The sequence below is a fragment of the Coturnix japonica genome, chromosome 2 (genome assembly GCF_001577835.2).
Source record: "Coturnix japonica isolate 7356 chromosome 2, Coturnix japonica 2.1, whole genome shotgun sequence".
In the NCBI taxonomy this organism is placed as follows: Eukaryota; Metazoa; Chordata; class Aves; order Galliformes; family Phasianidae; genus Coturnix; species Coturnix japonica.
The window spans coordinates 29,631,024-29,655,700 of NC_029517.1; the positions used below are offsets into that span (position 1 = coordinate 29,631,024).

Genomic DNA, 24,677 nt, shown 5'->3' on the forward strand with positions numbered 1-24,677 from the left:
ATCTTTTCTGTTCCAGAATAATTTGGTATTGTACATTCGAAACAATATACAACACTGTGGATTCTACTTCAAAGTGCCTCTTTGTAGCCGTTCATTTTTATCATTTCAACACTCATTTATTTTCTTGTATGTCAGCTAAATGAGTATGCGATATTTTAAATGAAGACTTCATTTTTTATTATTACTATTTCCCCACGCACTGCTCTCGGTTCACTTTTAGGACACCTTTAGGTCAGCATTTGGTTTACAAACTCATTTGATGTGCAGATGACTTTTTTCCTTTCAGCCAAAGGAGGATCACTTTTCACTACCACTCTTCAGAAACGTCCAGTACTAACCAGGCAGCTCACACACACATTTGATTTTTAGGCAAATAAGTTAAACTCTTACAATTAATCTGGAAAATTATGAATTATGAAAATATGAATTATATTATGAAAATATGAATTCTCTACCAAAGTCTACTTTGGGTTTATTTGTTAATTACTCTAAAACAATTGTTCTGTTCTGATGCGAATTTCACATATGCTAACAGGGGATGAACAGCAATTACAATCCTTCTGGGTTTGTAAGTGTAGGGGAAAGGAAGGCAGACGGAACAGAAGGAACTCTGAGTGCGCGGACTGGGTGAGAAAGTCCCTTCTGTAGCAGTTCTGCACAGGAGAGCGCAGCACCACGCTGAGGGAAACAGCCATTTTAAAATTTAAAAACTCTTTAAAAATTAAGGCAGTAAATAGGCTATAATGCTGCCCTGCCCAAGTATGTTTCCATTACAATTAAGCAATCAATACACAGTATTTATTGCTGACAGATTATGCGCAAAGAGAAGCACATAAAAGGAGCTATGTGCTGAAAGCTCCCTGATTTTGCTGTGGCTGTGCTTAGCCAGAAAGAAAGCTATTTTTCCCCAGAAGCAGACTTGCTAAACGACATCCAGTACGTGCTATATAAATGCTGTCTGCTCCCCGCCCGCCCTTACAAATAAAAACAAAGGCGATAAAAGAAATGGATAAAGAGATGTCAGTTTGCAAGGAAAACGCTGGGTTGTATTTCCTGAAAGCTGCACAAGCCAACGTGCAAACCTGAAATATTATAGATTTGGTTTTACAAGTCAATCACAGCTATATATTTGGACTCGTAATTACTGTCAGTTTTGACAGGGAAGGCAATGATTTCCTCCCCCCCCCCCTCCCTCCCCCCCCCCCGACAGGCGAGTTTCAATAAAATCAGGTAGCCACATCACAGAACACTTTCTTACACGGCGAATTAAAAGGACTTCTCATAGAGATAAAGAATGCCACCAGAATTAAATATGTCATACATTCAATTAAAGGAGATGAGAAAAAAAAAAAAAAAAAGGACTATCCGTACGGGTGGACCTGATCCAAAGCCTTTTGTAAGGATGAAAATGCAGCAATTTCCTTGAGCAGACCCTGGAAAAAATCTCTGTCTGTTCTGTGAAGGAAGATACAGACAAAACCAGAGGTTATTTTTACCTTTTTCTTTACTTTGTAAGACACCGAGACACTGAAGAGATAAATAAAATTTAAATACCTGAGATACACGAATGGACCCAATTCAAAATTGCAGCTATTTTACTTAAAAAATGCATGAGTGAAATGCTCTCCATGGCAATTAGAATAAACACCATCTTTCACGTACTCAGAAGTGTTTTAATACCAAGTACAGGCACAGAGCCCTTAAGGCACAGGGAGGCACATGACACCTGAAAGAAACCCTCAACTTTTCAATAGATACGGACCTGTGGGCCAAACTAATTGTCGAGGCAGGGGACTGCCACATTTGTCAGGAGGGAACTGGGGAACATGCTTGCTGCTTGGATCCCGTGGAGTTGGAGGGAATTAGGAACATGTCTACTCAACAACAGTGGCATTTTCAGTGTGTCAGTCAAAGAACAGCCGAGACCAGACGTGTATTTATTCTGCCATTTCAGTGCGGTGTCAGCTCGGGGCTGGCTCACAGCACTGAAGGAGGCTGGGCTGAAGCAGCCCGGGAGAGGTCACTGAGCAGGCAGGAAGCCCCGTGGTTATGTCATTCCTCACAGGTGAGTTCATTCCCCACAAGTTCTCACAGTCCTCCAGAAATGGAAATTGCAGAGCTCCCCAGGCAACCAGCCCAACGCTTCGCTGCCCTGCCCTTGCACAGCCTCACCTTGCTCCTGATCCGCACCCACCTGCAAGCAATGTAAGCCTGTTCTTGCTCCACGTCATCTGATGATTAACACGATCCCATTTAGCAACCCACGGCTGTAAGCGTGACTGCAAACAAAAGGTCACTCGGGCATTCCTAACGTGAGATGGAGCCAAGGATAACAGTGACCTCTTTAGAGTTCCTTCCCCACCCCTGCCCTGTATCAGCCACCCATCAATGGGAAGGCGCTGTGGAGGGGCTGAGGAATTGTGCCTGGGGCAGAATAGCACAGCCGGTACGTGGGCTGATGACTGGAAAAGCCATATTTCCTGCTACCTTCAGAACATGCAACTCCATTAAGTCCTCAGAACTGGACTTAATTATGAGAGCAATAAATTTGGCCTAGAGAAAACAGAATATACTGGGAAACATGGGAACCATCAATGGTCCGTATACGGATGTTATAATTCTGTGTCAATATACCTATATAACAAGATAAATCCTCATTATTACGCACTTACTCTTTGGCTGGAAGGAGGGAGGCAAAGCCATAGCATTCATCTGAGGTTGGCAGCTGTCTGTAATAGAGGCTGCTGAAGACTGTGATGACATCTGCCCCTAGAATCAGTTGAAGAGAGGGGACAACGAGGTAGACGGGGTCAAGCACAACTTTTCATTACACTTAACACAGGGCTGTGTGTCTGTGTTGTTTTTGGAAGTGTAAGCCCCTATTAATCCTGGCATGATCAGTACACAGCCCAGAGCCTACGGCCCATGAGCGTATATGAATGGGGAATCAGAAGTGGCAGTGTGTAAAATGCTTCCATCTGGTTACAAGAGCTATCTTACTCTGTGGAGATCTTCTCTGGGCAGATGGAGACCAGAACCACTGAAGTTATTCACTGTGTTCATGGTACTCCTGGTATTTATGTGTCATACACCAGGGGACTTTGAACACCCAGAGTAACTACATAGATAAATTGGCTTTTTACATGTACCCAGGTGGCTAACTCATGGTTTGGGCTCTTCTTTAAATCACAAAATCTACTTCCCACAACACTAACAACTTGCTTTTAAATCCTTCATTTCACATTAGCAAGCAGTTTTAGGAGCACAATGAAGTCAAGGGAATTACGTGGCTGAATGCTTACTATTGTCAATGGGGAGTTAATACTGTGCCCTCAAATTAAGATTTACCTACGCAGCTTTCATGGAGGTTAAGGGGGAGTCACGTGGCTAAATTCCCTTGTTTCAGACTGTACATGCAGAACTGACTCTGTTTTCAGAAAGCACACCGTGTGAAAGATGGAAGGTGTTTGTGGCATTGACAGCTGCCCCCATTTCACTCTTTCTTTCTGTAATACCAGCAGAAATGACAACTCAGGATGAGAAGAGCATTCAAGAGCCAACAGACATAGGAAGGGCAGACGCTAATAAGTATTGTGATGAATGCGGTCTGAATAGCTATTGTAATTTCAGTTAATACATTTAGCAAACAGCATGTCTGCTGCTATTTTTAGACAAAATTATTGAAATAATGGCCTGAAATATAATTAATAACCAAACACTGTCCACCAAATGAAATAAATATGCTTGCAGAAGCTGGTCAGTACCCTGTTCAACGCTCCCTATCAGTCACCCTATTTCAGACTGAACGATCACAACACAGACTCCCCAGGTCCGAAATGTCACAGCACCCAAGAAAGGTATTTCTCACAACTAACCTCCTTAATATGCGTAACATCATCCAGAGTGTGCAGAATAGAACTGCACTGAAATGTGTTCGTTACCACTGAATGAAATGCACCTCAACAGCTTCTGGGAGCTCCCAGCTTGTCCAACAGACAGGGCACGTAAATGAGAATGTGTCACATCACGACGTCACACGCTGCCGGGCTATCATTCAAAATCCCGACCCGCGCCTGATGGACGAGCATCTGCACAAATTGCTGGCTCACCAACCTCATTAGGGACATTTGCAGCAGTGCTGCAGCTGAAGGGCCCAAGGTGATATTGAACATAGGGCAGTAAGGATCAGTTTTCAGCACAGGGCCAGCCACGTAGGTCTTCATTCTCTGCTGCTTGCCTAAGCCTCACACAGGCCAACTACTGCTGCAGATGCCAGCTCATTTTCTCAAGCAGGCATTTTTTTACCTTGCTCCTAAAACATCAGTTTAATCCTACTCTGTAAAAATAGAATCTTTCAAGAAGACACCTTAAAGCACACGTTCACCCCTTCCAAATTTTATGTAAGTAAATAGTTGCAGGAGTGCCGTGAAGATAGAGCATTTACAGAAGGGCAAGAAGTCCTGAATATGGCTTAGGGGGAGAGGTTAAGGTGGACGATGCCTTTTCCCTCTGAAGTTTCACTCACCTTATGAAAAACACACAAAGCTCACAGAGCAGATGCTCTGAATGCTGCCAGGCACATTAGAGGGAAGGCAATTCTGGTCATATGCAAGCCAGGAGTCGATAATGAACTGCAGGTGACCCTGGGTGGCTATCGGAAGGCATTAAGAAGTTAAATGGGCAGTCTGAGCCCATTGGAGCAGGTAGGTGCCCACATCATCCATAATGTGCCAGCCTCAGAAGCACAAAAGAATGGATGGATAGGAATCTGGTTAGTTTATAGCTTTTCGGAAGCAGGTCTGATCTTTAACAATTTGGATTGCCAATTGTTCTGTGGGTTTTTCTGGGGGGTTGTTAAGCACTAGAAATTTAGATGGGTTACTTCCTCCTTTCTTTTTAGTATTAGGCCTTAAAACCAAGTCTAAAATTAGCTTGAAAATAGGGAGAAATGCATTGCAAAAAATAAACCTGGAGTATTTTACTGGTAGAGACAAACAAAAAACCAGAGTCTTGAAAGACAAGGAGTGTTTGATACCAGGGATCTGACTACTGCACAGATAGCACTACCACAATGGGAAACCCAGGACAAGAGAGGCGGGAAGTTTCTAAAGTAGACTTTAAACTACTAGAGATACAAGTTTTAAAAAAGCTAGAAATAGCACATTTCAGTAGAAAAGGTATTGTGACTGTGATGAGCAAGCAGACATATGGACCCTTCGGAACAGAGAAACCAGCATGAAAACAGGATTATAGGTGAATATATAATAAAACCCACTCCTTCCCACATATACATGTGCACTCACGCCTGGCTGCTTTTAATTTAAGCACGAGAATGGCAGTCCTCTTGGAACAGAGCAGCAGAGGAAGGAGGTCCCTCGCATCCCTGACAACGCACAGCTGTATACAGATTTCATCTTTTCCTTTTCCAAACTGAAATAAGTCTCAGAGGCTGAAGAATGCCACTGAACAAGCCGCGTTGCCCATGCCTGTCAGACTGTCTGTGCTCTGCTCTGTGCATGCTGACCCCATTAGATTTGACTATTAAAAAGCAGCATTGGGCCATGTCAGCTCTTGGGTGGGAGACTGCCAAGGCACACTTCCATGCTTGCTGGCGTTTGAAAGATTGATAATGATCCTGTGTAATACTTTCGCTTTTAACCCAAGCGGTTCTGCACGGGGTCAGCTGTGCGGTGCCACACACACTCTCTTGTAGCACAAAACTGAATTCCCAATTACTGATGGCCGCCGAAAATCCCACGGCACTATTTACAAACACGCAAGCAATTACTGCAGACAAAGTGACCAAACTGGTCGCTCTCTTCCGCCAACATAAATCCTCCTGCAGTAACTGCACGTGCAATTTTTTTTTTCATCTCACAGCATAAACTTTAAAGGATTGCTGTAAAAAGCTCATTAGCCAGCAAAAACCTTTATGGAGTAGTACTTGCTTTACAACGGCGGATGAAAGGAAGTTCGTTCTACGTGTCATGAGGCACTGAGGCTGCTTCAGGACAAAAGCTCCAACACATCAGTTTGCTATAGCAAGAACAAGTAAATAAATAAATAGCAGAGAGTGTTTTTAGCAGCATTTGAAGCTGTCTTCACCTGTCAGGAGCTCTTCTCAGACTGCCCGCACCAATGCGCTCTATTCCCACACACATTGCTACAAGGAGATGCGGGATTTTTAGCTTTTTTCCTGTTAACAAAGACTTGCTTCTCCCCCCAAAAAAAGGTGTAAAGAAGCTGATATATCTGGTTTTATATTTAACACGTGTTGTTGCAGTCACATTTTAACCTGAGAAGCATGAAGTGGTGTCCTTATGCTCAGCTTGAATCCCCACATTCAGACCCGTGAAGTTGGTTGGTGTTGGCCCCTGACAAGAGGGGAAATGCACTCTAAAACAGGGACGCTCACTGAGCTCAATGTTGGTGTTTTCAAAATAGAAATGGGCTTAAGCAGACATTTGTTTGAGAGCTTCCCCTGGTAAGCAAAGGTCTCGCTGTTTACGAGCACGTTGTGCTGTGTAAAGTGGAAAAGTTGTTTATAGGGTTGCCGTGCATACACTTATTCCCACAGTTTCCATAGTAATAAATTTTTCATCAATTTGAGAGAAAGAGATGAGAGAAACATCAAGTGGCTCATGCAGCTGAGCCTTTGTCACCTACCTGGATATTTTCATCCCAGGCTTTAATATTTTACAGCTTTCCTACAGGCCCCAGTGAGCTTCATCAAACCAGGAGCCTCACTGACATCTGTGACTTCATCTATCTTTACCTGAGGCAGGAAAACTACATTTCTACCTTTTGGCTACAGAGAATTCAGTGCCTCTCTTTTGTTTAGTTCAGGTTATGGAAATGATGGCACCTCTTTCATTAGGAGCATTCAGCAGAAGGCATTTTGAAACCACAGTGCCTGGTTTTGGGTTTCTATTCCGGGAGCCTGATCCAGAAGCAACCGGATTGAATAGCTTCTCAGTTGCAGCAGCTTTTGGATCAGGTTCTAAAGGGTTATTCTCTACACTCCTAATGTTGCGTCACACAGTGACTACAGAGCCAAAAGGAACAAAGTTTGTGCTTTTGGCTTTAAATGTTGAGTGCAATATTAATTAGCGTTCATGTTCTGCTTAATTCCAATCAAAGAATATTTTCACCATTAGGAGAGGAATAAAGGGTGAGTTGGTGCGCACATCTCTCAGATCTCATCCACAGAGCTGACAGCGGACTTGGTGCACGTAGTTGGTGGCACTCTGTGCAAGGGGTACACCGTAACCAGGTGCTGGTGAAATATTAGATGTTAGAAGGAAATTCTTCACCCATAGGGCAGTGAGACCCTGGCATGGGCTGCCCAAAGAAGCCATGGGTATCCCAATCCTGGACAGAAAGGCTATGCAGGATTGGACCTTGGGCAGCCTGAGCTGGTGGGTGACAGCCCTGCCCATGGCAGGGGGCTGGAGCTGGATGGTCCCTTCCCACCCAAACCATGCTATGGTTCTGTGTGTCTACAAAATAATTCAGCCGCTTATTCTTAGCACAGAGGTACATGAAAAACCACCAGTGTGGCACGACTGTATCTTGGGCCTGTGCTTTAAGAAGCACTTGTACTGCCCTTACTTCTGTGAATAAATTCAGATGACAGCCCCATTTCATTTCTTCATTCAGTCTGGAGGCCAGATGGCATTAGAATCATTTACTTCACCTTGTTGTGCTTAATTACTACAATCAACACACTATTTTCCAAATTAATCATAACAAAGTAATTTCATTAGTAACACAGCAGGCTGTTGAATTATTAGCATCATAACAGTTTGCAAACAATTAAACTTTATTTGAACCTTAAAAATTTGCAGAGTAGAACATTACTGTAAGATCTAATGGCAGCGCGGCACAAACACAGAGCAAATAAGGCAGCAAAACGCCGCACAAAACGGGCCTTACCGCTGCATTGAACAGAACAGGGAAAGAGACAGACCTGAGCTAACGACGACAATAAGGCAATCGGTGTTTTTAACCTTGAGTTTTGTGCAAAGGTAGCGCTGGCGGAGGTGTTTTTTTTTCCTCCAAACAAGGTGATGGTATTTAACACAGGTTGAAAGCGAACAGTCCATCCGCTGCTTTATCCATGACCCTCCGAGTGACTTCTCTCTTCTTTGGAGCGCTCGCCTCCCACCCTGAGCCCCAAGAGGGGGCCCTTCCCCCGCAGACAAAGGGGCTCCTCCGCCCCTTTGGATGGGCCGGGTCCATCGCCGGGGGAAGGGCGCCCTCTCCCGGGCAGCCCGCAGGAGGGACGGGCCGCGACGCGACGCTTTGCTGCCACCTGCCGGACAGGGTGTGCGGAGCGATGCGGCGGGGGTCGGCTGTGCCCTACTGACCCCAGCCCAGGAGGAGGAGGGGGGACAGGAGAGAAGCATCTCGGGGAGCGCATTTCGTGACGGCCAGGGAAGTGGGGTTTCTGCAGCCTCGAGATTAACGCTTTGCATTCAGTGCACAGCCCTCTTGATGAATTAAAGTAGTAAAAGAGCTGAAGACTATAATCTATCATTTGAACATTTCACTGATAATGTACCGAGCCTATTGCAAATGGCTATTTCTTTAAAAAATAATAACAAAACTCTGCACCCTGTTTGACTCCTATTAAGATCCAGTGTACCACAAAGCACCGTAAAGTAGCTAAATTATTGCATGGCAGCAGAGCTGACTGCAGGCCCTACCCCTGAGTTTAGCTCGGCATCACCTCTGAACCACAAGCACAGGGGGCTGCCCCAGTGCACACATGTGAGAAGCGCAGGGCCTGCCCAGGCTCAGTGCGCTCAGGCCGCCCACCCGGCCCTCACACATTACTGGGTGGGAGGATCCGTAACAGAGGATCCTGCATGCTAACAGTAACACAGATCTCCCAAATAAGCATTAACTCTGACGTGGCCAACTCCTTGCCAACTAGAGAGAGTATTATAGAGGAGTTGTCTGTTTGCCTCAGCTGACGCTCTGTAGCTACAAAGTTCTGGATGTGGCATTAAGGTGGCAAGCATCCCTTTACAAGTTTAGATTTTAAAAGTACTTCACCACCACCACCTGCAACATCATTCCCACCTGCAATTTAGCTCACTTACCAGAAAGTGTTTTAATGCGTCATCTTTGCCAAATGTTCATGTAATTTATAATTCAGCAAGTCAGAACGCTAACCCACACAGCCTGACAGACATCAGCACAAGAATCAAGCCTTCATTTTGTAGTAACATTAGTGGCTCATATTAACGATGCTAAACACAGAAGAAAAATAAATCACTGGCTGAAATGTAAAAAAATTTTAAAAATTAAAGAATGCAAATGAGCAAGAAAACACATTTGGAAGCAGAACAATGTTAAGACTTACAATATTACATAGAAATTTCCTTTGATTTTCATAGAAAACACAAAATAAAACATACAGTGAACTACTGCAGTAATTAACATATGCGTGAACAGAGCAATCGTTTTCTGCTTTCAAAGTTCAGCTTAATTTTTCTAAACCTGAGCAATGTGAACACAGCCAAGCAGCACGGCTTAGAACACAAGCCTATAGCAATATAGCACTGCTAATACACTCAAGAGCAACAGGCGCTATGTGACTGCTTGTGCCCCATATGTTAATTGCCATCTATTTCATTTCCTAGCATTGCAATATCTATAGAAAGGGGACCGAGAACATTTCCGCAGTGGTCAATTCCAGTGTTTAATGTTTCAGTATCTACAAGGCTACGATCTGACTGCGTTCACTGAAACCACAAAATGTGTACGGCAGAATCTTCATCTCTCAGAGGTCAGGTCTGTAAACTGCAGCTGCACACCACATCCTGATTCCAAGCGCCGATTTCTCCTGATTAGGGACAGAGAGAAGTTGAAAATTCATCACTAACCCCAAAACCTAAGAAATACATATAAAACTCAGTCCAAACACCTTCTGCTTTCCACAGATTTCTGCACAGGTACGTACATATCAGTAAAGTAACAAAACTAACTAGAAAGGTACACCGACTCTAGTTCACCCCCCAGAAATCTGGAAAAGTAATGCAGTTATAAAATACATCATCTTTTGTATGCTGTAGCTTAATAATTCATACAGAATCCCAGAAGAAATGCTTAGATTGACCCTTCAATATATTTTGCCATCGTCTTTACGTTAACAGGACTCCTACAAAGGTTCCAGGAAAGAAATACTTAAGAAACAGAGAACAAGGGAACATACAAGCCATTACAGAAGATTGGATTAAAATGTACTTACCCAGGCCTCTCAAATATCATACATCTCCATTATGTAGGCTTTAGGCACCAAGCCAATGGTTCCCTTCATTTCTCCTACCCACCAGCCAAATCTATTGTACTCCTAATTGAAAACAATATGCAATATTAACCTTTAGTCCGATATAAATGCAATGGAGTTTTGTATGCAACTCCTTACAGTTGCTTTCTCTTACATACAGTTATTATCATTTCAACTGCAAATTAAAACATTACATCTTTTTGTTGGAGGTGTTCACATACAGAGTTAGGCAAAGAGAGAAGCTGGATTTTAAAAAGGTTAGGCATGCTCAGGAAAATTTCTTAATTATGGCCACACTTCCCTATAACTAAAACCATCCGTTCTCTCCATTTCCACCCCGTATTCGTCACAAACGTAAAAGCCTTGTCACTGTAACCAGTATCTCACAGCACGACACTGACATAAAGGATCAGCTGGGATTCTTTCAGTATCGCAAGGCTAAACTCTAAGGCTCTTAAAATCAACTTCTTTTAAATAACACTTTGTTCAGATGCGAAGGGAATGCTATCAGCCCAACATATAATCTCTTTCGATGGACAACGTCTACTATTGCTTTAGGCTCGTAGAAAATTCTGCGGCAGATCTCATCTGTCTGACAGATGACTAATGTACTTTAGTTGGAAATTTGTTTAGGCCTAGTGAGATAAATATGAAACAAAATGAATTATAATAGTTTAAAGAAATAATATCTTCCAAAAGCAATACCAAGTAAGAGTATTGTGGGATCCAAATTCAATTTTTTTCCTATGAGGTAAATATTTTAAGATCAATCCCAACAGCAGTTCAATAAATTGTAACAGCTGAAATTGCATACTCTCATATATTGAGTTACAAACGAAGCATTATTAAAACAGAGACCCCATTCAAAAATTGAATGATTAGTTAGATAGAAATTACTTTGGAACAAACACGGAAAATACAAAAGACACAGATATCCCTGATAAGCAACATCTGCTCCCTGCTATACTGCTCTTCTGATGAGAAAAGCTAAGGACTGTAGGATTCCTGAATTAATGGTCCTACTGAGATGACACTATAAGCTATTATTTTGACTGCAGATAAGTTTTTTTGTTATTAATAGTCAAGTGGAGCTTAAGGGTTAATGGAGTTTCATTAGAGCCCGAGCTATAATGATTTGCTGCTGGCATATCTGGCGTGGTGGAGAGTTCTCTAGGGTCCTATGAGGTGCTTCATGTACTCAGCTCTCCCTGTGTGTAACTGCGATGAAGCCCTGTTGATGGCTCACTTTCATGTTGGCCCAAGACATGCAGGCAGGCAGGCAGGCAGGCAGGCACACACACGCTTTATTTTCTTTTTGTGGAAGGCTGAACACCAATCTTAAATTAAACATTTTCTTTCTTCAGTGGGCAAACAGGAGTTGGTGATTTAAAGGGCTCTATCCTGCCACCCATTAAATACAGCAGTAAGTGTGTCTTCAAGAAAATCCATCCGAAAAATAGCAGGAAAACCTTCATTTATGATGTAAACTCACAAATTAGCTGCAAAAATAACTCCACCTTCCACTGCATTATGGACTTGTAGGGATGCTCTGAAAGTCGAGGGGTACCTGAACCTGATGGGCAGCGAGAAAACTATTCAGAGCAAAAGTTAAGAACTGCTCACAACCTTTCCCATGGGGCACATGTTGCACTCCAAATCTTTAGGAGGTTGGGTAGTACCCTGACACCAAAGTTTACAGTGCTCCAAATGGGCCTGTTTAAAATTTGTATTTTATCTTACAGTACACTGGTTAAATATACAAACTGTATTTCTGGACTACAGTGGGAAACTGCTGAAAGGAGCAGTACTCACGTATACTGCAGGAATCTCAGTAATAAATCTCACCAAGAAAAAGCAACAAAAGATTTTAAGCTGTTACATGGAAGTCATGAAGAGCCTGACAAAAGAGATTAAGCAAGTTTTGCTAGACATCGGCCAAAAAAACAAACAATACATGAAATGAGGGAAGTGGCTTAGTTAAGTGGTCATTAAATTGCATGACAAATGGCACACAAAGAGCCTGTGGACTATATTATCCATTGAAAACGTTCCACTTAGCAACTACATGAACTCAGAAATAATTGCTTTAAAACAAAACAATTCAGACACCTCAAATGAAAATTAAGAGCATGTTGCTGTTTTGAAAACTTTCTGGGTTTTGCTACTTACTAATACACCACTTACTGCGCTGGCATGAAGCTAAGTGAGAAGATGAAATGAATGTTGATGTAACAGACTAGTAAACTAATTTAAGGATTCACTGCAACCATTATACTATACAGACAATATTCCTACACAGAAGCTTTTACTCCATCATTACTATTCTTCACATGGGCCTCAAGAGCAACATGAATCCCAATTAAACCATCTGCAGACTATGGAAGTCTGAACAAAAAGATAATACAAATACATGGTTACCAAGAACATAAAACTTTAATTTCGGGTTTTAGAACAATAGTACAGCAGTCCCTTTTTAAAGCGATTAAAGCACAGACGTTTTGCTGTAAACTCCTAGCCACTCCTCTCTGTCTTCAGTATCATGAAGGAGTGCTCACGGGTCAGACACAAAGGCAGTCCCATATAAAATCCAAACTGCTGTATTGATTCTGTCAATAGTATCAATGATAAACTCCTTCAGGACAATGTAATTTAGTTAATACACTGCTGTTGTGAGGCCTGTATGTCTATTACTGCTGCTGGTGATGCGTACAATATAATTCTGAAGCCCACATCTGTGGGAAACACTGCTCAAAACCCAGAAAGATCTGAAGACAGTCATGAGTTTTATATTAGCTCTGAGGAGCTGGGAAGCACAGCCCTTTTGCAAGCATCAGCTTAAGATCTCAGGTACCACTGGGCCTACCATCTGGTATCCCTCACTGCATTTGGCTCTTAACATCACTGCTAACATAGGCAAGCGACCGTACTTCAGAAGGACTGATAAAATAATGAAGAGTCCTTTAATCTACAGGAAACCATTGTAGTCAATTTATAAGAAATATTGCATCCCTTTGTAGGATGTGTAATTATTTTCTATTAATCATGTGCTATAAAGCTACATTATGTGGTTATTCTGTTATCACTAGAAAGAGGCCTGCAGTCAGCTCCTGACAATGTTAGGTAATTACTAACACAAAGCCTCTTTCTCCTTATGTAGAAATGCTATCAAGATCCAGAGGTGCTGTGATGCTTGCTGTATGAAAATAATTCTCCAAAGAAATTCAATAACTGCAAAATGAATTGCTCCAAGGCAAATAGAGGGATAGGAGAGGGGGCAGGGCCAAAACCAGCCACACTGCAATGAGGAGAACGCACAAGTGTGCAGCCACGATCTGCCATGTGACTGGAGCGCATTAACCACAGCAGGCAGGGTTGGCAGGGGAGGGGAGGAAGAGGCCAGCACAACCACTGCAACACAAACTCCGCTGTAGTGGAATATATTATGTCACGTAATGCAGAACAACCACCCTAACAAATAACCAAGTGACCTAAGTCACTTCTCTGTTTTCACCGTCGGTAAAAGAGTGGATTTTTCTTTCTTTTTGTTTTTTTTTCCCAGCAGAAATTCATTAACTGAAGTAATTTCACAAGGCAGCAAGGAACAGGTTATGACTTAACCTGCTGGCAAAACACTCTCTGCGCAGCAATGTTAGGGAAAAAAAATTCATCGGGGTTTACAGGCTCCTCCTAAAGGGCTCTCAGCTGAACACACTGCAAGCAGATGCTTCTCATCCCATTCCACTGCACTGATATGTGTGCATTTAATGACTCCATGAGATACTGACCTTAAAAGTTTTCACATTTGCAGGAAGTGCAGTAGTAGAAACATATTACCGGTTTCTCAGGGATGACTTTTAAATGCAAGGTTTGTTTACTACACAGAAGCACGTTTTGAAACTCAAAAGAGATTTCTGATATGTGATAGGATTTCCATGTCATCTTCTCACCTTCAGAAACAGACCCTGGGAGTAAATGAGGATCTCTAGATGCTCTGCACCATATTCACTTCTACTGACTTCAGTACAAGTTGAGAACATCTCATTCTTGTGCAGTTGTAGTCCCCATTGTTCAATACCTACAGTATGTTGTTGGGTTTTTTGTTTGTTTTGCTGGTTTTGTTTCTTTTTTTTTAAAGGGCTACTGAAAATCGTTGTGATTCGATGCCTTTAAGGAAAGGATGGATTATTTTATTTAAAAAAAAACAAAACAACACACAGCTGAAGTGTGTGAACTCAATATTTTTCTCCCACCTTCTCCCATGGCATCGTAAGTAATATTACCTCACTGACTGAAGATCTGCAAACCACAGCAATGAAAAGCAAAATGTATTTATAGCCTTGTTTGGGGTTAAATTAGGTAGCCTCTCCTATCGATTTAAGGAAGCGTGGGAACCAGGGAGATTTTATTTATTTTATTTCTAAAGAATATCCTAGGGGGCAATTTGGCAAGATAATATTTGAAGACACTTCTAATTCATCCAGAAGATGGAAGCCGGCTAAAAAATTTCAGAACTTGCTTTGGTGTAATTGCTGAATGATACACTGTCAGCTAGGGAGCATTTCTGTCACAGAACAGCGTTTTCTCTAAAAAGCAGAAAGTGATAAATGTTTTAGATAACTGAATGAGACTTCTTCACAGGTAGTAGAGTTGTTTTAAGGCAGCAATAAAATAGTCATCTTTAAGAATACAAGCCTCAGATTTACTATATGGTAGTGTTATTAGGTTTTATTTCCTGCAATGACATGAGACAAAACAGACATCCATTGGAAAGTGTTCAATCAGAATAAGCAGACTGACTTCAGAACCAAAGCTGGCCCTGGATGAAGGGTCATTATCTTCTATCACATGACAAGATGCCAACATTTCTTCTGATCAGGTAGGTAAATGCTTATTACTGGTATGCAAACAAACAGAACTTGAGTCGCTTTGCATTAGTCTGTGTTAATTAATCTTCCACTGAAGGGCCTTCACTGTACTCTTAGCCAAATACATATACTGCACCTTATTTGCTAATGTAGACATATGCAGTACTATCATGGAAAGCACAGTTGTCATTAAATATGCCTCTCTGTATGGTCAGCCAGATAACAGCCTCACAAAAATACTCGGAATTTTACTGTGCCTTTAACATCTTTTTTAAAAAATATACTGAATAAATATACTTTATGACAGTTATACACGTAACATACAAAACGCTCATACTCATAATGAAGCAGTTGCACTGTTCCAGTTTTACTTTATTTCTGAAGCAGTAATCTAAACTATGGAGACTCCTTTCCCCCTCCTACCTCTCACCCCAAGAATATAATATAGATTTGTATTTATTATCTGAGCCTTTTGATAAACGTTTGTTGTGTTGGAAGAACAAAAGTCACCCTCTGGAAGTATGCAACCACTAACTTAAGGGTTAGCCAGGTGCCAAGGCAATGCTCTGCTTTCATGGAAAATTCTAGAGGAAAAGCTTAGGTCATAAATGAGATGTTCATAAATCATAAACACCAGAGTGAGTAGAATTACATCACATTAGCACATACTCAAATAATAACAGCGAAGGAGTCTTCTGGCTCAAGATAATAATTTCTAATTTTCAAGTATTATCTGTTATTTTAAAGCAAGTAGAAATATAAATGTAGGGGGAAATGAATTAGGCTAAAAGTTAAGAAATGTCAGTAATTCTGCCAGAACAGGTGCCTGCTAATGTCTAAATACATTTCCATTAGTACTTGCATCTGGCTGATGAAACTATCAAGTTTCTGAACACGAAGTATGCATACAGAACAAATAAATACTGCAACTGCTGCACTCAGGTGAATTGTGCACAGCAAACTCTAAAACAGAATATGGCTACCAACACGCACAGTTGGCTTTGTTACTAGAAATTGATTTCCTGAATAAGAGCTCTGGAAGATTTACAAAAAGAATTGTTACATCATGGTTTGCTTTCCCATTTATCATGTGGGCTTGAAAGCAAAGGCAGGCCCATAAATGAGCAGGAATTAAGAGCAATCATCATCTTAGAAAATAAGCCGCCCAAGTATTGCATTTCTAATAGTCAATATTAACTAAGAAATCCTATTAATGAGTCCCTCAATCAGCAGAGCCATAAAATGTTTTCGACTGCATAGTGAAAGAAGGGTGTACGAATTTCTGAAAGCTCACATGATTCATAGCGTAAGTTATAAAAGTCACTGGAATATTCAGGAATAAATTAAAGTGATGAATGTGCAGATACACTGATCTATTCATTTGAAAAGGCTGGGGTTTTTGTGTTTTGATTTTCTAAATAAATCTAATAAGTACTATTGCTATGGTTCTGCTAATTCTGCTCAAATTAAAGACTCAACTTTCAGTCTCAAAGTAAAAAGAAAGATATTATATATACGTGTAGGTACTAGTCCATAGGACAGCTGCCACACAGTCTAAACATCCACAAATGATTACATAATAGCTAAAATAGATTCTAAATACGTCTCCTGAACATCGAATACTTACTTCTGTGCAGTAATTACATTAGTAATGCATAGGTATTTGTATTATACATGTATAAGCATGCAAATCATGCTCATTACATTAACACGGACTTTTGATGTTCAATTTAAAGTAAATTACGAGGGATTTGCATTTGCATAATGTTTAGCTACTTTAGTAATTAAACACTGCCAAACCAAAATCTTGCTGTTTCTTTTAAAAGCTGATCATCTAAGTTACAACTTGCATGTAACATATTGTTCATCTTGCTTTATTTAAATGATACCAATGCCCATATTTGCAAAACTGGTTCATAATTATTTCGGTGGTTCTAATGACCTCATGTGTTGGAAAACAATGGTCACTTTTCCCTTGATTTCTCTGAAGTTACTTGAAATACAGGTAAAAGTACATTGCTTTGGCCTAGATACTGTTGGGTGAAATACACACACACACACACACACACACACATATATGTGTGTGTGTGTGTGTGTATATATATATATATATATATATATATATATATATATATATATATACACATATACATATATATATATAAAATCACAATTATTAGAACATATACCATTTATATTGTAAAATAAAGAACTATGAAGTGTTGTACAAATATGCTCAATAGTTCATTAAAGCTTCGCCCTTCCTACCACAGCACTACCATACCTGTACTTACCTCCTTATCAGCAAAATGTGATTTCTCCAAGAATAATGTTCATACCTGGCTGACAGATGATAGAAAGGCAATAAAGCCATGGCTAGGTTCAAGCTGAAGCTGGATTTATGACACCATTTTGGATTTATTCGCATCACCTCCTGTCAGTACCTGCATCTCTCATTTTCAACCACTAGATGGTGTGAAAAAATAAAAAAATTGCCAAGGATTCCTGCCGGCTGCCACAAAACCCCGTATTAACGGAGGGGATTAAGAAACATTTTCTGAAGGAATATTTGACCCACTTCAGGATGGTTTGGCTCACTTTTCCCTTGGTCGTATTTTCACTTAGCAGACAAAGAGCTTGTGAATGATCAGTCCTTGAAACCGAACCAAGCAGAAGGTAAAGATGGATCGTTTTCTGGCACTTTCTCCTCCAAGGCCCCTAAATTCAGAGCTGACGGTAGTGGCCAACACTCATTTTTTTTCTGAAAAAGCTGTAACAATCCTTAAGCGAAACACAGCTGAAATTTCTGGGCTCTATTTTGGAGCAGAAATCATTCCCAAACAGAAGGGCTCCATATATCTGGAGCAGCAGCAGGCCTGTTTCAAGGACTGATTACGTATTAATCAAGGCACGGCCACAAGACGGTTGATACACAGACGACAGCTTAAGCTACTGTTTTTCTATTCTGTTCCATTTTTTAAATTAAATTCCTCACTATTTGGGTGGGAAAGAGCAGCAAATGAGTTTTTCCACCTACAAGCTGAAGTTTAAGATTTTATTAGTCCCTGTATCATAAAAAGAATGATTCACAAAAGGCAAAAACATTTGTGGGCTCTGCGGGGGGAGGGCAGATGGGGTGTTGTTGTTTATTAGTACCATTCTTTGGTGCTGTATAACTCTATGAAAGCCTGTCCAAATGAAGACTGTTATCCTGCCTTTAGTAATGTAATTCAGTTATTAGTTTAAGTGACAATGAAACACCTCAAAAGGCATACATCGTCACATTACATTAGTAATATATCTTCTATATTTTTATATAGGACTATCTGCCCATAAATCTTCAATTTATTTAAACAGAAGCTGTACATTTATTATCCCTAAAACACCACAGTTAAAAGTATTGTGGAAGATTTAAAGCGACTGTGACAAAACTGAAGAGTTTGAAACTAGAACAAACAGATGGCTTTAGCATACATGCTGCTACTTGCATATTACAATGTCTTTGGCATCAATTATACTGAATGGCAATTACATCTGAGATATGTATTTAAAGTCAGGTTTTTTAAATGAAAACTAGGAAAGCTCAGCTTTTTTTTTTTTTTCCCAAGTATGTGGGGAAAAGAGAAATTGCCTTAAATGAATTTTTAGAAGTAGACCTTGATGGAATTGAGGAGAGCTTTTTCCTTTCCTTTTTAAGGGAAAAAATAAGAAATTAAGAAACTTGAATGTAAAATCAAATGTCCTGCTTGTGCTGCTTATCACTGCTTCAGATGAGAAGAATTCTATTCACCATTTGCCTTGCAACTAAGGAGGTAGTCAATTTTAAATCATCGAAACGTGCCAGAGCAAACAAAGTCATAATCTGAGCTGTCAGAACAATTGCAATATACAGACAAAGATGAAAGCATCATTTAAAAACAAACAACAAAAAAACACTCTAGCAAGGTGCCCAAAAAGTCACAGATATAAAACAGGAAAGGAAAAGCATAACATACGAGATAATTCTAAAATTCTACAAGGTTAACTTTTACAAGCATTGTCTCCTGTTAAATTAGTTAACAAATGGTAGCCAAGAGTTAAGGAGTAAATAAACATGCTTTTAAGTTAATTCCTGTTACATGGCTATGTTTTAAATGTGATTATAGTTCGTTTGACAAATAATTAATTGCGGTGAATATCTGATTGCAAACAAAGGATCTGAAAGGGAGTGCCAATTTCCCCCCATAGAACTGTGGGAATGTGCCCTTCCGTGCTTCCCTCTTTTTACAACCATTTAGCCTCAGTAGCATGCTGTACCTTGCTGAGAATGTAGATAACATCACCACGCTTAAATGTCAGCTCATCAGGTACATCTCCGGTGCAGTCCCACAGACCCTGATAGAAATTGGCATAATCGGTATTTTTGCCATCTGCAAAGAAAACGACATCTAATTACAACGGGATAAAGATTGAGGGACTAGCTCTGCTCTTTAAATCTTCAGATACTACAAAGCAATTAATTAGCACACATTTCTTAATCCTCTCTGAAGAAACAGCTCCTTCATACCACAAAAGCAAGTGGAAAACAAGTTTAATGTGCGAGTCCTTCACTGGCAACAGTTGTATGACTTAAGAGACGTGTAGCTACAGGTTCTCAAAGCATTTTACAGCTGCACCTTAAAGCAGCCTGTTTTCCTCTACTCACACACTTCCAGCAAGCCACAGTTCTATCTCAGCTTGAACCTGATAAAAATGCTGGGGTATAATTAATAACTATCTGCAAAAGGAAGCCAAAGTAAGTAGTCTGTGATACGCACACACACACCCCCCCCAATTCTGTTCCAACAAAACTAAATAACTTCACTGAGAACCTTTTAGATAATCCTGGATTGTTCTTTCTGAAATATTGGAGAACTTTAAAGCAGTTGCTGAAGCTGCATTTTAAAAATATTTGTGTCAGCTCCGGTTTTGGACATTAGGCTCCGGCTAAACATGCAACTACACTACAGTCATAAACTCATCCTTCTAACAGCGTAAGCACAATGGATGTGCTGTGTTCAAGCTGCCATACAGACCATTAACTGATTGATTATTTAGCACTCTTTGCTCTGTAATATGGCAATAACACAGTAATAAATGCTTTGTCATACACTTACAATACAGAGTACATCTATTGAAACACAGCACTTACACACAGTTAAATACACTGGGAGCTTCTGTTACACTGCAAACTATTTCCTGTTTTTAATTCCATGAGAATCGAGTGCGATGAGTTAATGCAAAAAGAATGTAAGCAATACCACTAAGATGACCAGTTACATTATGTATACACTAACCAGACAGAATGTATATGTACTAATAATTTACATCACTGGAAAGCTATCTTCTAATTCTGATAACATAAATATCACTGAACTGGCTGGATCAAGGCTGTCATCTTAGTTTTGTTATATGATACTGGAACAGCAGGCTTGCTGGTTATTTCAACATATACCAGTTACATTTGCATGTCGTTAGCACTCTACACCATTATTTATAGTTTACAATTTAATCATGATTGGTTCACTTTATTACTGAATAAAATCCCTGTAAAATATCAAGTAACAAGTGAGATGAGGTGTCACACTAAGTAAAATATAGTAGCATTCAACTTGTGTTTCTCCCCATTTTGACATATACTTTGATTTCAATTGTAATACTCTCTGTGTGAGCCAGAAGAGCTTGTTTGCTACTTACCCATTTCAGCATGTCTTCTGTGATATCTTGTTTTACTGACAACTCTGTCATACGGCTTAACGTTCAAAACTTTGATTTTAAAGCTGCTGTGCAAGGTAGCCAGTGTTTAATTTTCCGTAAACTGGTGATTAGTAGCTACCATTTCCCAGATAGCACTAGAGGGCGTTCTGACTACCAACCCACAACTTCTTCTGCCACCACACCAAAGGCACCAATATGTACATATAATAAAGGCTACCAACTATTCAGAAACAAGGAATTTCATTACTGTAAAATTTGTAGAGTGAATAATATTCAGACAGAGTCACTACGAAATGTTGCGCCTCCAAATTTTAGTCCTTCCCATTTGCCAATTTATTATTCAGTGATTTAGCATCCATTAAAAATAGTAACAATGATTAGCACCAAATCAATTTGGAATAAATCCTGAATCTGAATATCTCCCCAGACCTTTGAGTCAGCATTGATCACAGTTCTGAGCTCTATCTCAGGTAAGATAATGTGAGCACATGTGAGGAGAAAAGAAAACTAAAAAGCTGCTTTGGTATATTCCATCCTTGCAAATCATTCACGTGAGGTCTTACCAATCTGAGTTTAAAATACGTTAACCAGTACTTGTATTTATTTAGAGTTGCACTAAAATGAATCGTGATTTTTCACGTTCATCTTTTTATCACTTTGAGGTCTCTTCTCACCTTTTATGTGCTTGAAGTAACTGCAGGTAATGCACTAATGGAAATCACAAGGAGAATACCAGCAACAGAATAGATCTTACAGTGAGCAGCGTACATCCCTCCCTGCATATTCATCAAGAGCATTTCATGAAGCCGTAAAGCAAGAAAGGAACTCAACTAATAAGATGGCAACACTGGAAAAGATGTGTTTTAAAACAAAACTTACTGCTACTCTGAAGATGCTGCCCAAAAGACTAAACATAGCTCTGTGTCTTCAATGTGAAATGAAATTATGACAGAGATTTGCTAATATCAGAAATACACATCTCTCTGAAAATATATCTCATGGAGCAATTGGTATATACCAGGAGCACAGAAAGGAAATAAAGGAGAGGGAGTGCCAATGTGAGTTTGTGAAAAACTACACTGGTCTTCAAACAAGTGTTAATTCACAACTGGGAATGCCTTTTAACATCCATCAGCACAAGTTACACAGGCATAAACATGAAATGTAAATATAACTTCAGAGTCTGTATGTCTAAAGGACGTAACACTTCATAAAATGATTCACAGTGCTTCACAAACTCAGAGGCACAACAATAAAAAGCTGCAAAAACTTCACTAAAACACAAGTCCATTCTTTCTTGCTTCATCCCTCTCTTGGTTAGAGAGGATCCTACCAAATTTCATTTGAATACATCTGAAGAGCTGGATAAAATAAAAGCATGGGCTTTGAGTGAAAAAAAAATGGTATTTACATGGTAATGAAATTGTGTAGAACTTCTTAAACACAGAATACATGAAAGCAGCCGGTAGATTTACCATCAAGAACTTAAGTGCCAATTATAGTTCAAATTCAAAAAGTCTTGACTTGCTGGAATGACTCTGTCATAATTACATCCTATTCTTAAGCACTGTAAAGTCGCTTGTGGCAACAACTAAACCAAAGTCAGTAACATTTAGAAGGAATGGTCACGTAGGCTATAAATGTGAAAAATGCGTGGAAAAAAAGGTTTTTTTAAATGCAGAGTAGAGGGTACGAAGCAGTTTGTTTTACCTCCTCATAGCTTTTCATGCTAGCAATTACAAGAAATGGTTGAGTAGGATTTTGGATAAGCTGTTTCTCAAGGAAATAGTTATTTCATTCCAGAACAGTTACCCTGAACAAACAACTATCCAACAGTTTCCAAAACTCTCTACAAAGAATTCCTCAGAGTTTTCTTCTGCCATCTCTGTTTTTCTCCAGTAACAGTAATAGGAACAACAGATATTTTTGGCCAATGTAGTGATGAAAACACTTAAGAGTTTATTTGACAGGTCAAGCAGCAACAGCTGCTGGTCTTCCTGACGGTAGGCTCAGACTGCTTATTTGACTGTAAAACACTGGCATCAAGCATTATGTGCTCGAAGAGAGAGTGGTGAAGAGTTCTGGTAAAATATCTGAGAAGTATATCTCTCAAGTATGAACTTTGGATGTTGCAAACTGTTTAAAAATACCAGTAGATTGCTCACAAAACTGTATGAGTATTCTAACAGCCTGAATATGCAGAAAAGGAACAAAACCTGGTACATTTCGTAAGGTTTTAAGCGTGCTGACCCAATGCAGCCTAGGCCAATTTAACTGCAGGCTGACCCTTCCCTACTCCGTCCCTCATGCCAGTTTTGGCACTTGCTATTTCTGAGCACAGAGTTGGCAGAAAAACTACACTGACCAAAACAAAATCTGGAATTACAGCCTAAGCATGGAAACACACTACTGAAAACATTAGAATAAATACAGCTGTGCTTGACTTTCACTTCCATTTCACCAGTGATGGCATCCAAATTAATCAACTATACTAAAACAGTAACTTTGAGCTACTCAGTCCACATCACCTACTTTCACCTTGCTTGTGAATAAAGGAACACACAGGTATGCTTTGATTTCACTTGACCAACAGCATAGTCCAACCTGTTCAGCATAACCTTTCTCGTTTTTCTTCTTCTATTCCTTCTATTCCCTTCTTCTGTTCCTTAGCTACTCCAAAGTACCTACACTGAGACAGCACAGACTAGAAATTACAAAAACCTTTTTCTCTCACCTGGCTGAGCTCACAGACAATTTGCAAAATATCTTCTGTGAAACTCAGGTTAAACAAAGACAGGCAATGAATAAAGTATAAGAATGCACGTGCTGTCAGTGTGGAAAAACATGAAATACTCTTGAATACAGTTAGATATTTCAGTAATGCCAATCTTACTTACTTCAGCTCAGCCCTAGAAGTCCAACTGATTTTCCAGTGCTAAAAGTTGAACCAAGTAAGACCCAAAAATTATTGCTTTAAATTTATTTGATAGCTGGGGAGATCTGCTCAGGTGTTTTCTAGGACACTGCACAAATACTAACGAGACAGTCAAGACTCACTGAAACTTTTAAGAAATTAATGCGCTAGCGTTTTTATTTCTTGAAAGTATCATCACTTAAAACTTCAAGATGATCTATTAGTGAAAAAATGCTGCTGTCAAGTTTATAATTGGATTGACCCCATGCTCTACTATGACAACACACTTTTATAATTACAGTAACGTCTAAATGAGTATTAAATGCTAAAGCTGTAATGAGTTGTGTTGTCTTACACGTGTTTTTAGCAGAGCACAATGTTCACAGCATCTGATTACTTGGCTTTTGCTTCCTTTCCAAGAAAAGCAACCCCAAACTCTTCACAGCAACCTGCTCCTGCTTTCCTGTATGGGTCAGGAAATCAGGCCTCTGTTTCCTTTCCACACGTTGCAACAGGAAGAGCACTGCAGAGCTACTTCCTAAAGGAACTCTTTTTGTCCACCCTTTCCTTGACAGCCCTGGAAGAATGATGTGCGTTTTGAACAATGGGGGAAGGTGAACCAGATTGCATGTCAATGCAGGTCACAGTTACAATGCAGCAGATCTCAAAAAGGTGTAAGGTCTGATAAGAAGCAAGTCTTCTCTAGTTGCTGTGTCAAATCACCCATAGTTTTATCTGAAGGTCTGTGCCCTTGAAGCACACATATATCTTGTTTTTAAGCATAACTGGAAATACATTTCTGTCAAGAAAAGTTGTCTGGCCATGAGACTTTACATGGTGTATGCAGTTATTTTTCCAGTCTCAG

At 40.1% G+C, this 24,677-nt stretch overlaps 1 protein-coding gene across 1 annotated transcript in view; it reads right to left on the reverse strand.

The window, feature by feature from the left end:
• Positions 1 to 7,786: 7,786 nt before the first annotated feature.
• Positions 7,787 to 24,677, reverse strand: part of SKAP2 (src kinase associated phosphoprotein 2) — a 106,598-nt gene continuing 89,707 nt past the window's right edge. Inside the window, exons 11-13 of the mRNA XM_015853838.2 lie at positions 19,459 to 19,571; positions 10,259 to 10,360; positions 7,787 to 9,853 (exon numbers count right to left, since the gene is read on the reverse strand). Coding sequence (XP_015709324.1) covers positions 10,268 to 10,360; positions 19,459 to 19,571 — 206 coding nt within the window. The 3' untranslated portion in view covers positions 7,787 to 9,853; positions 10,259 to 10,267. The remainder of the gene's footprint in view (positions 9,854 to 10,258; positions 10,361 to 19,458; positions 19,572 to 24,677) is intronic.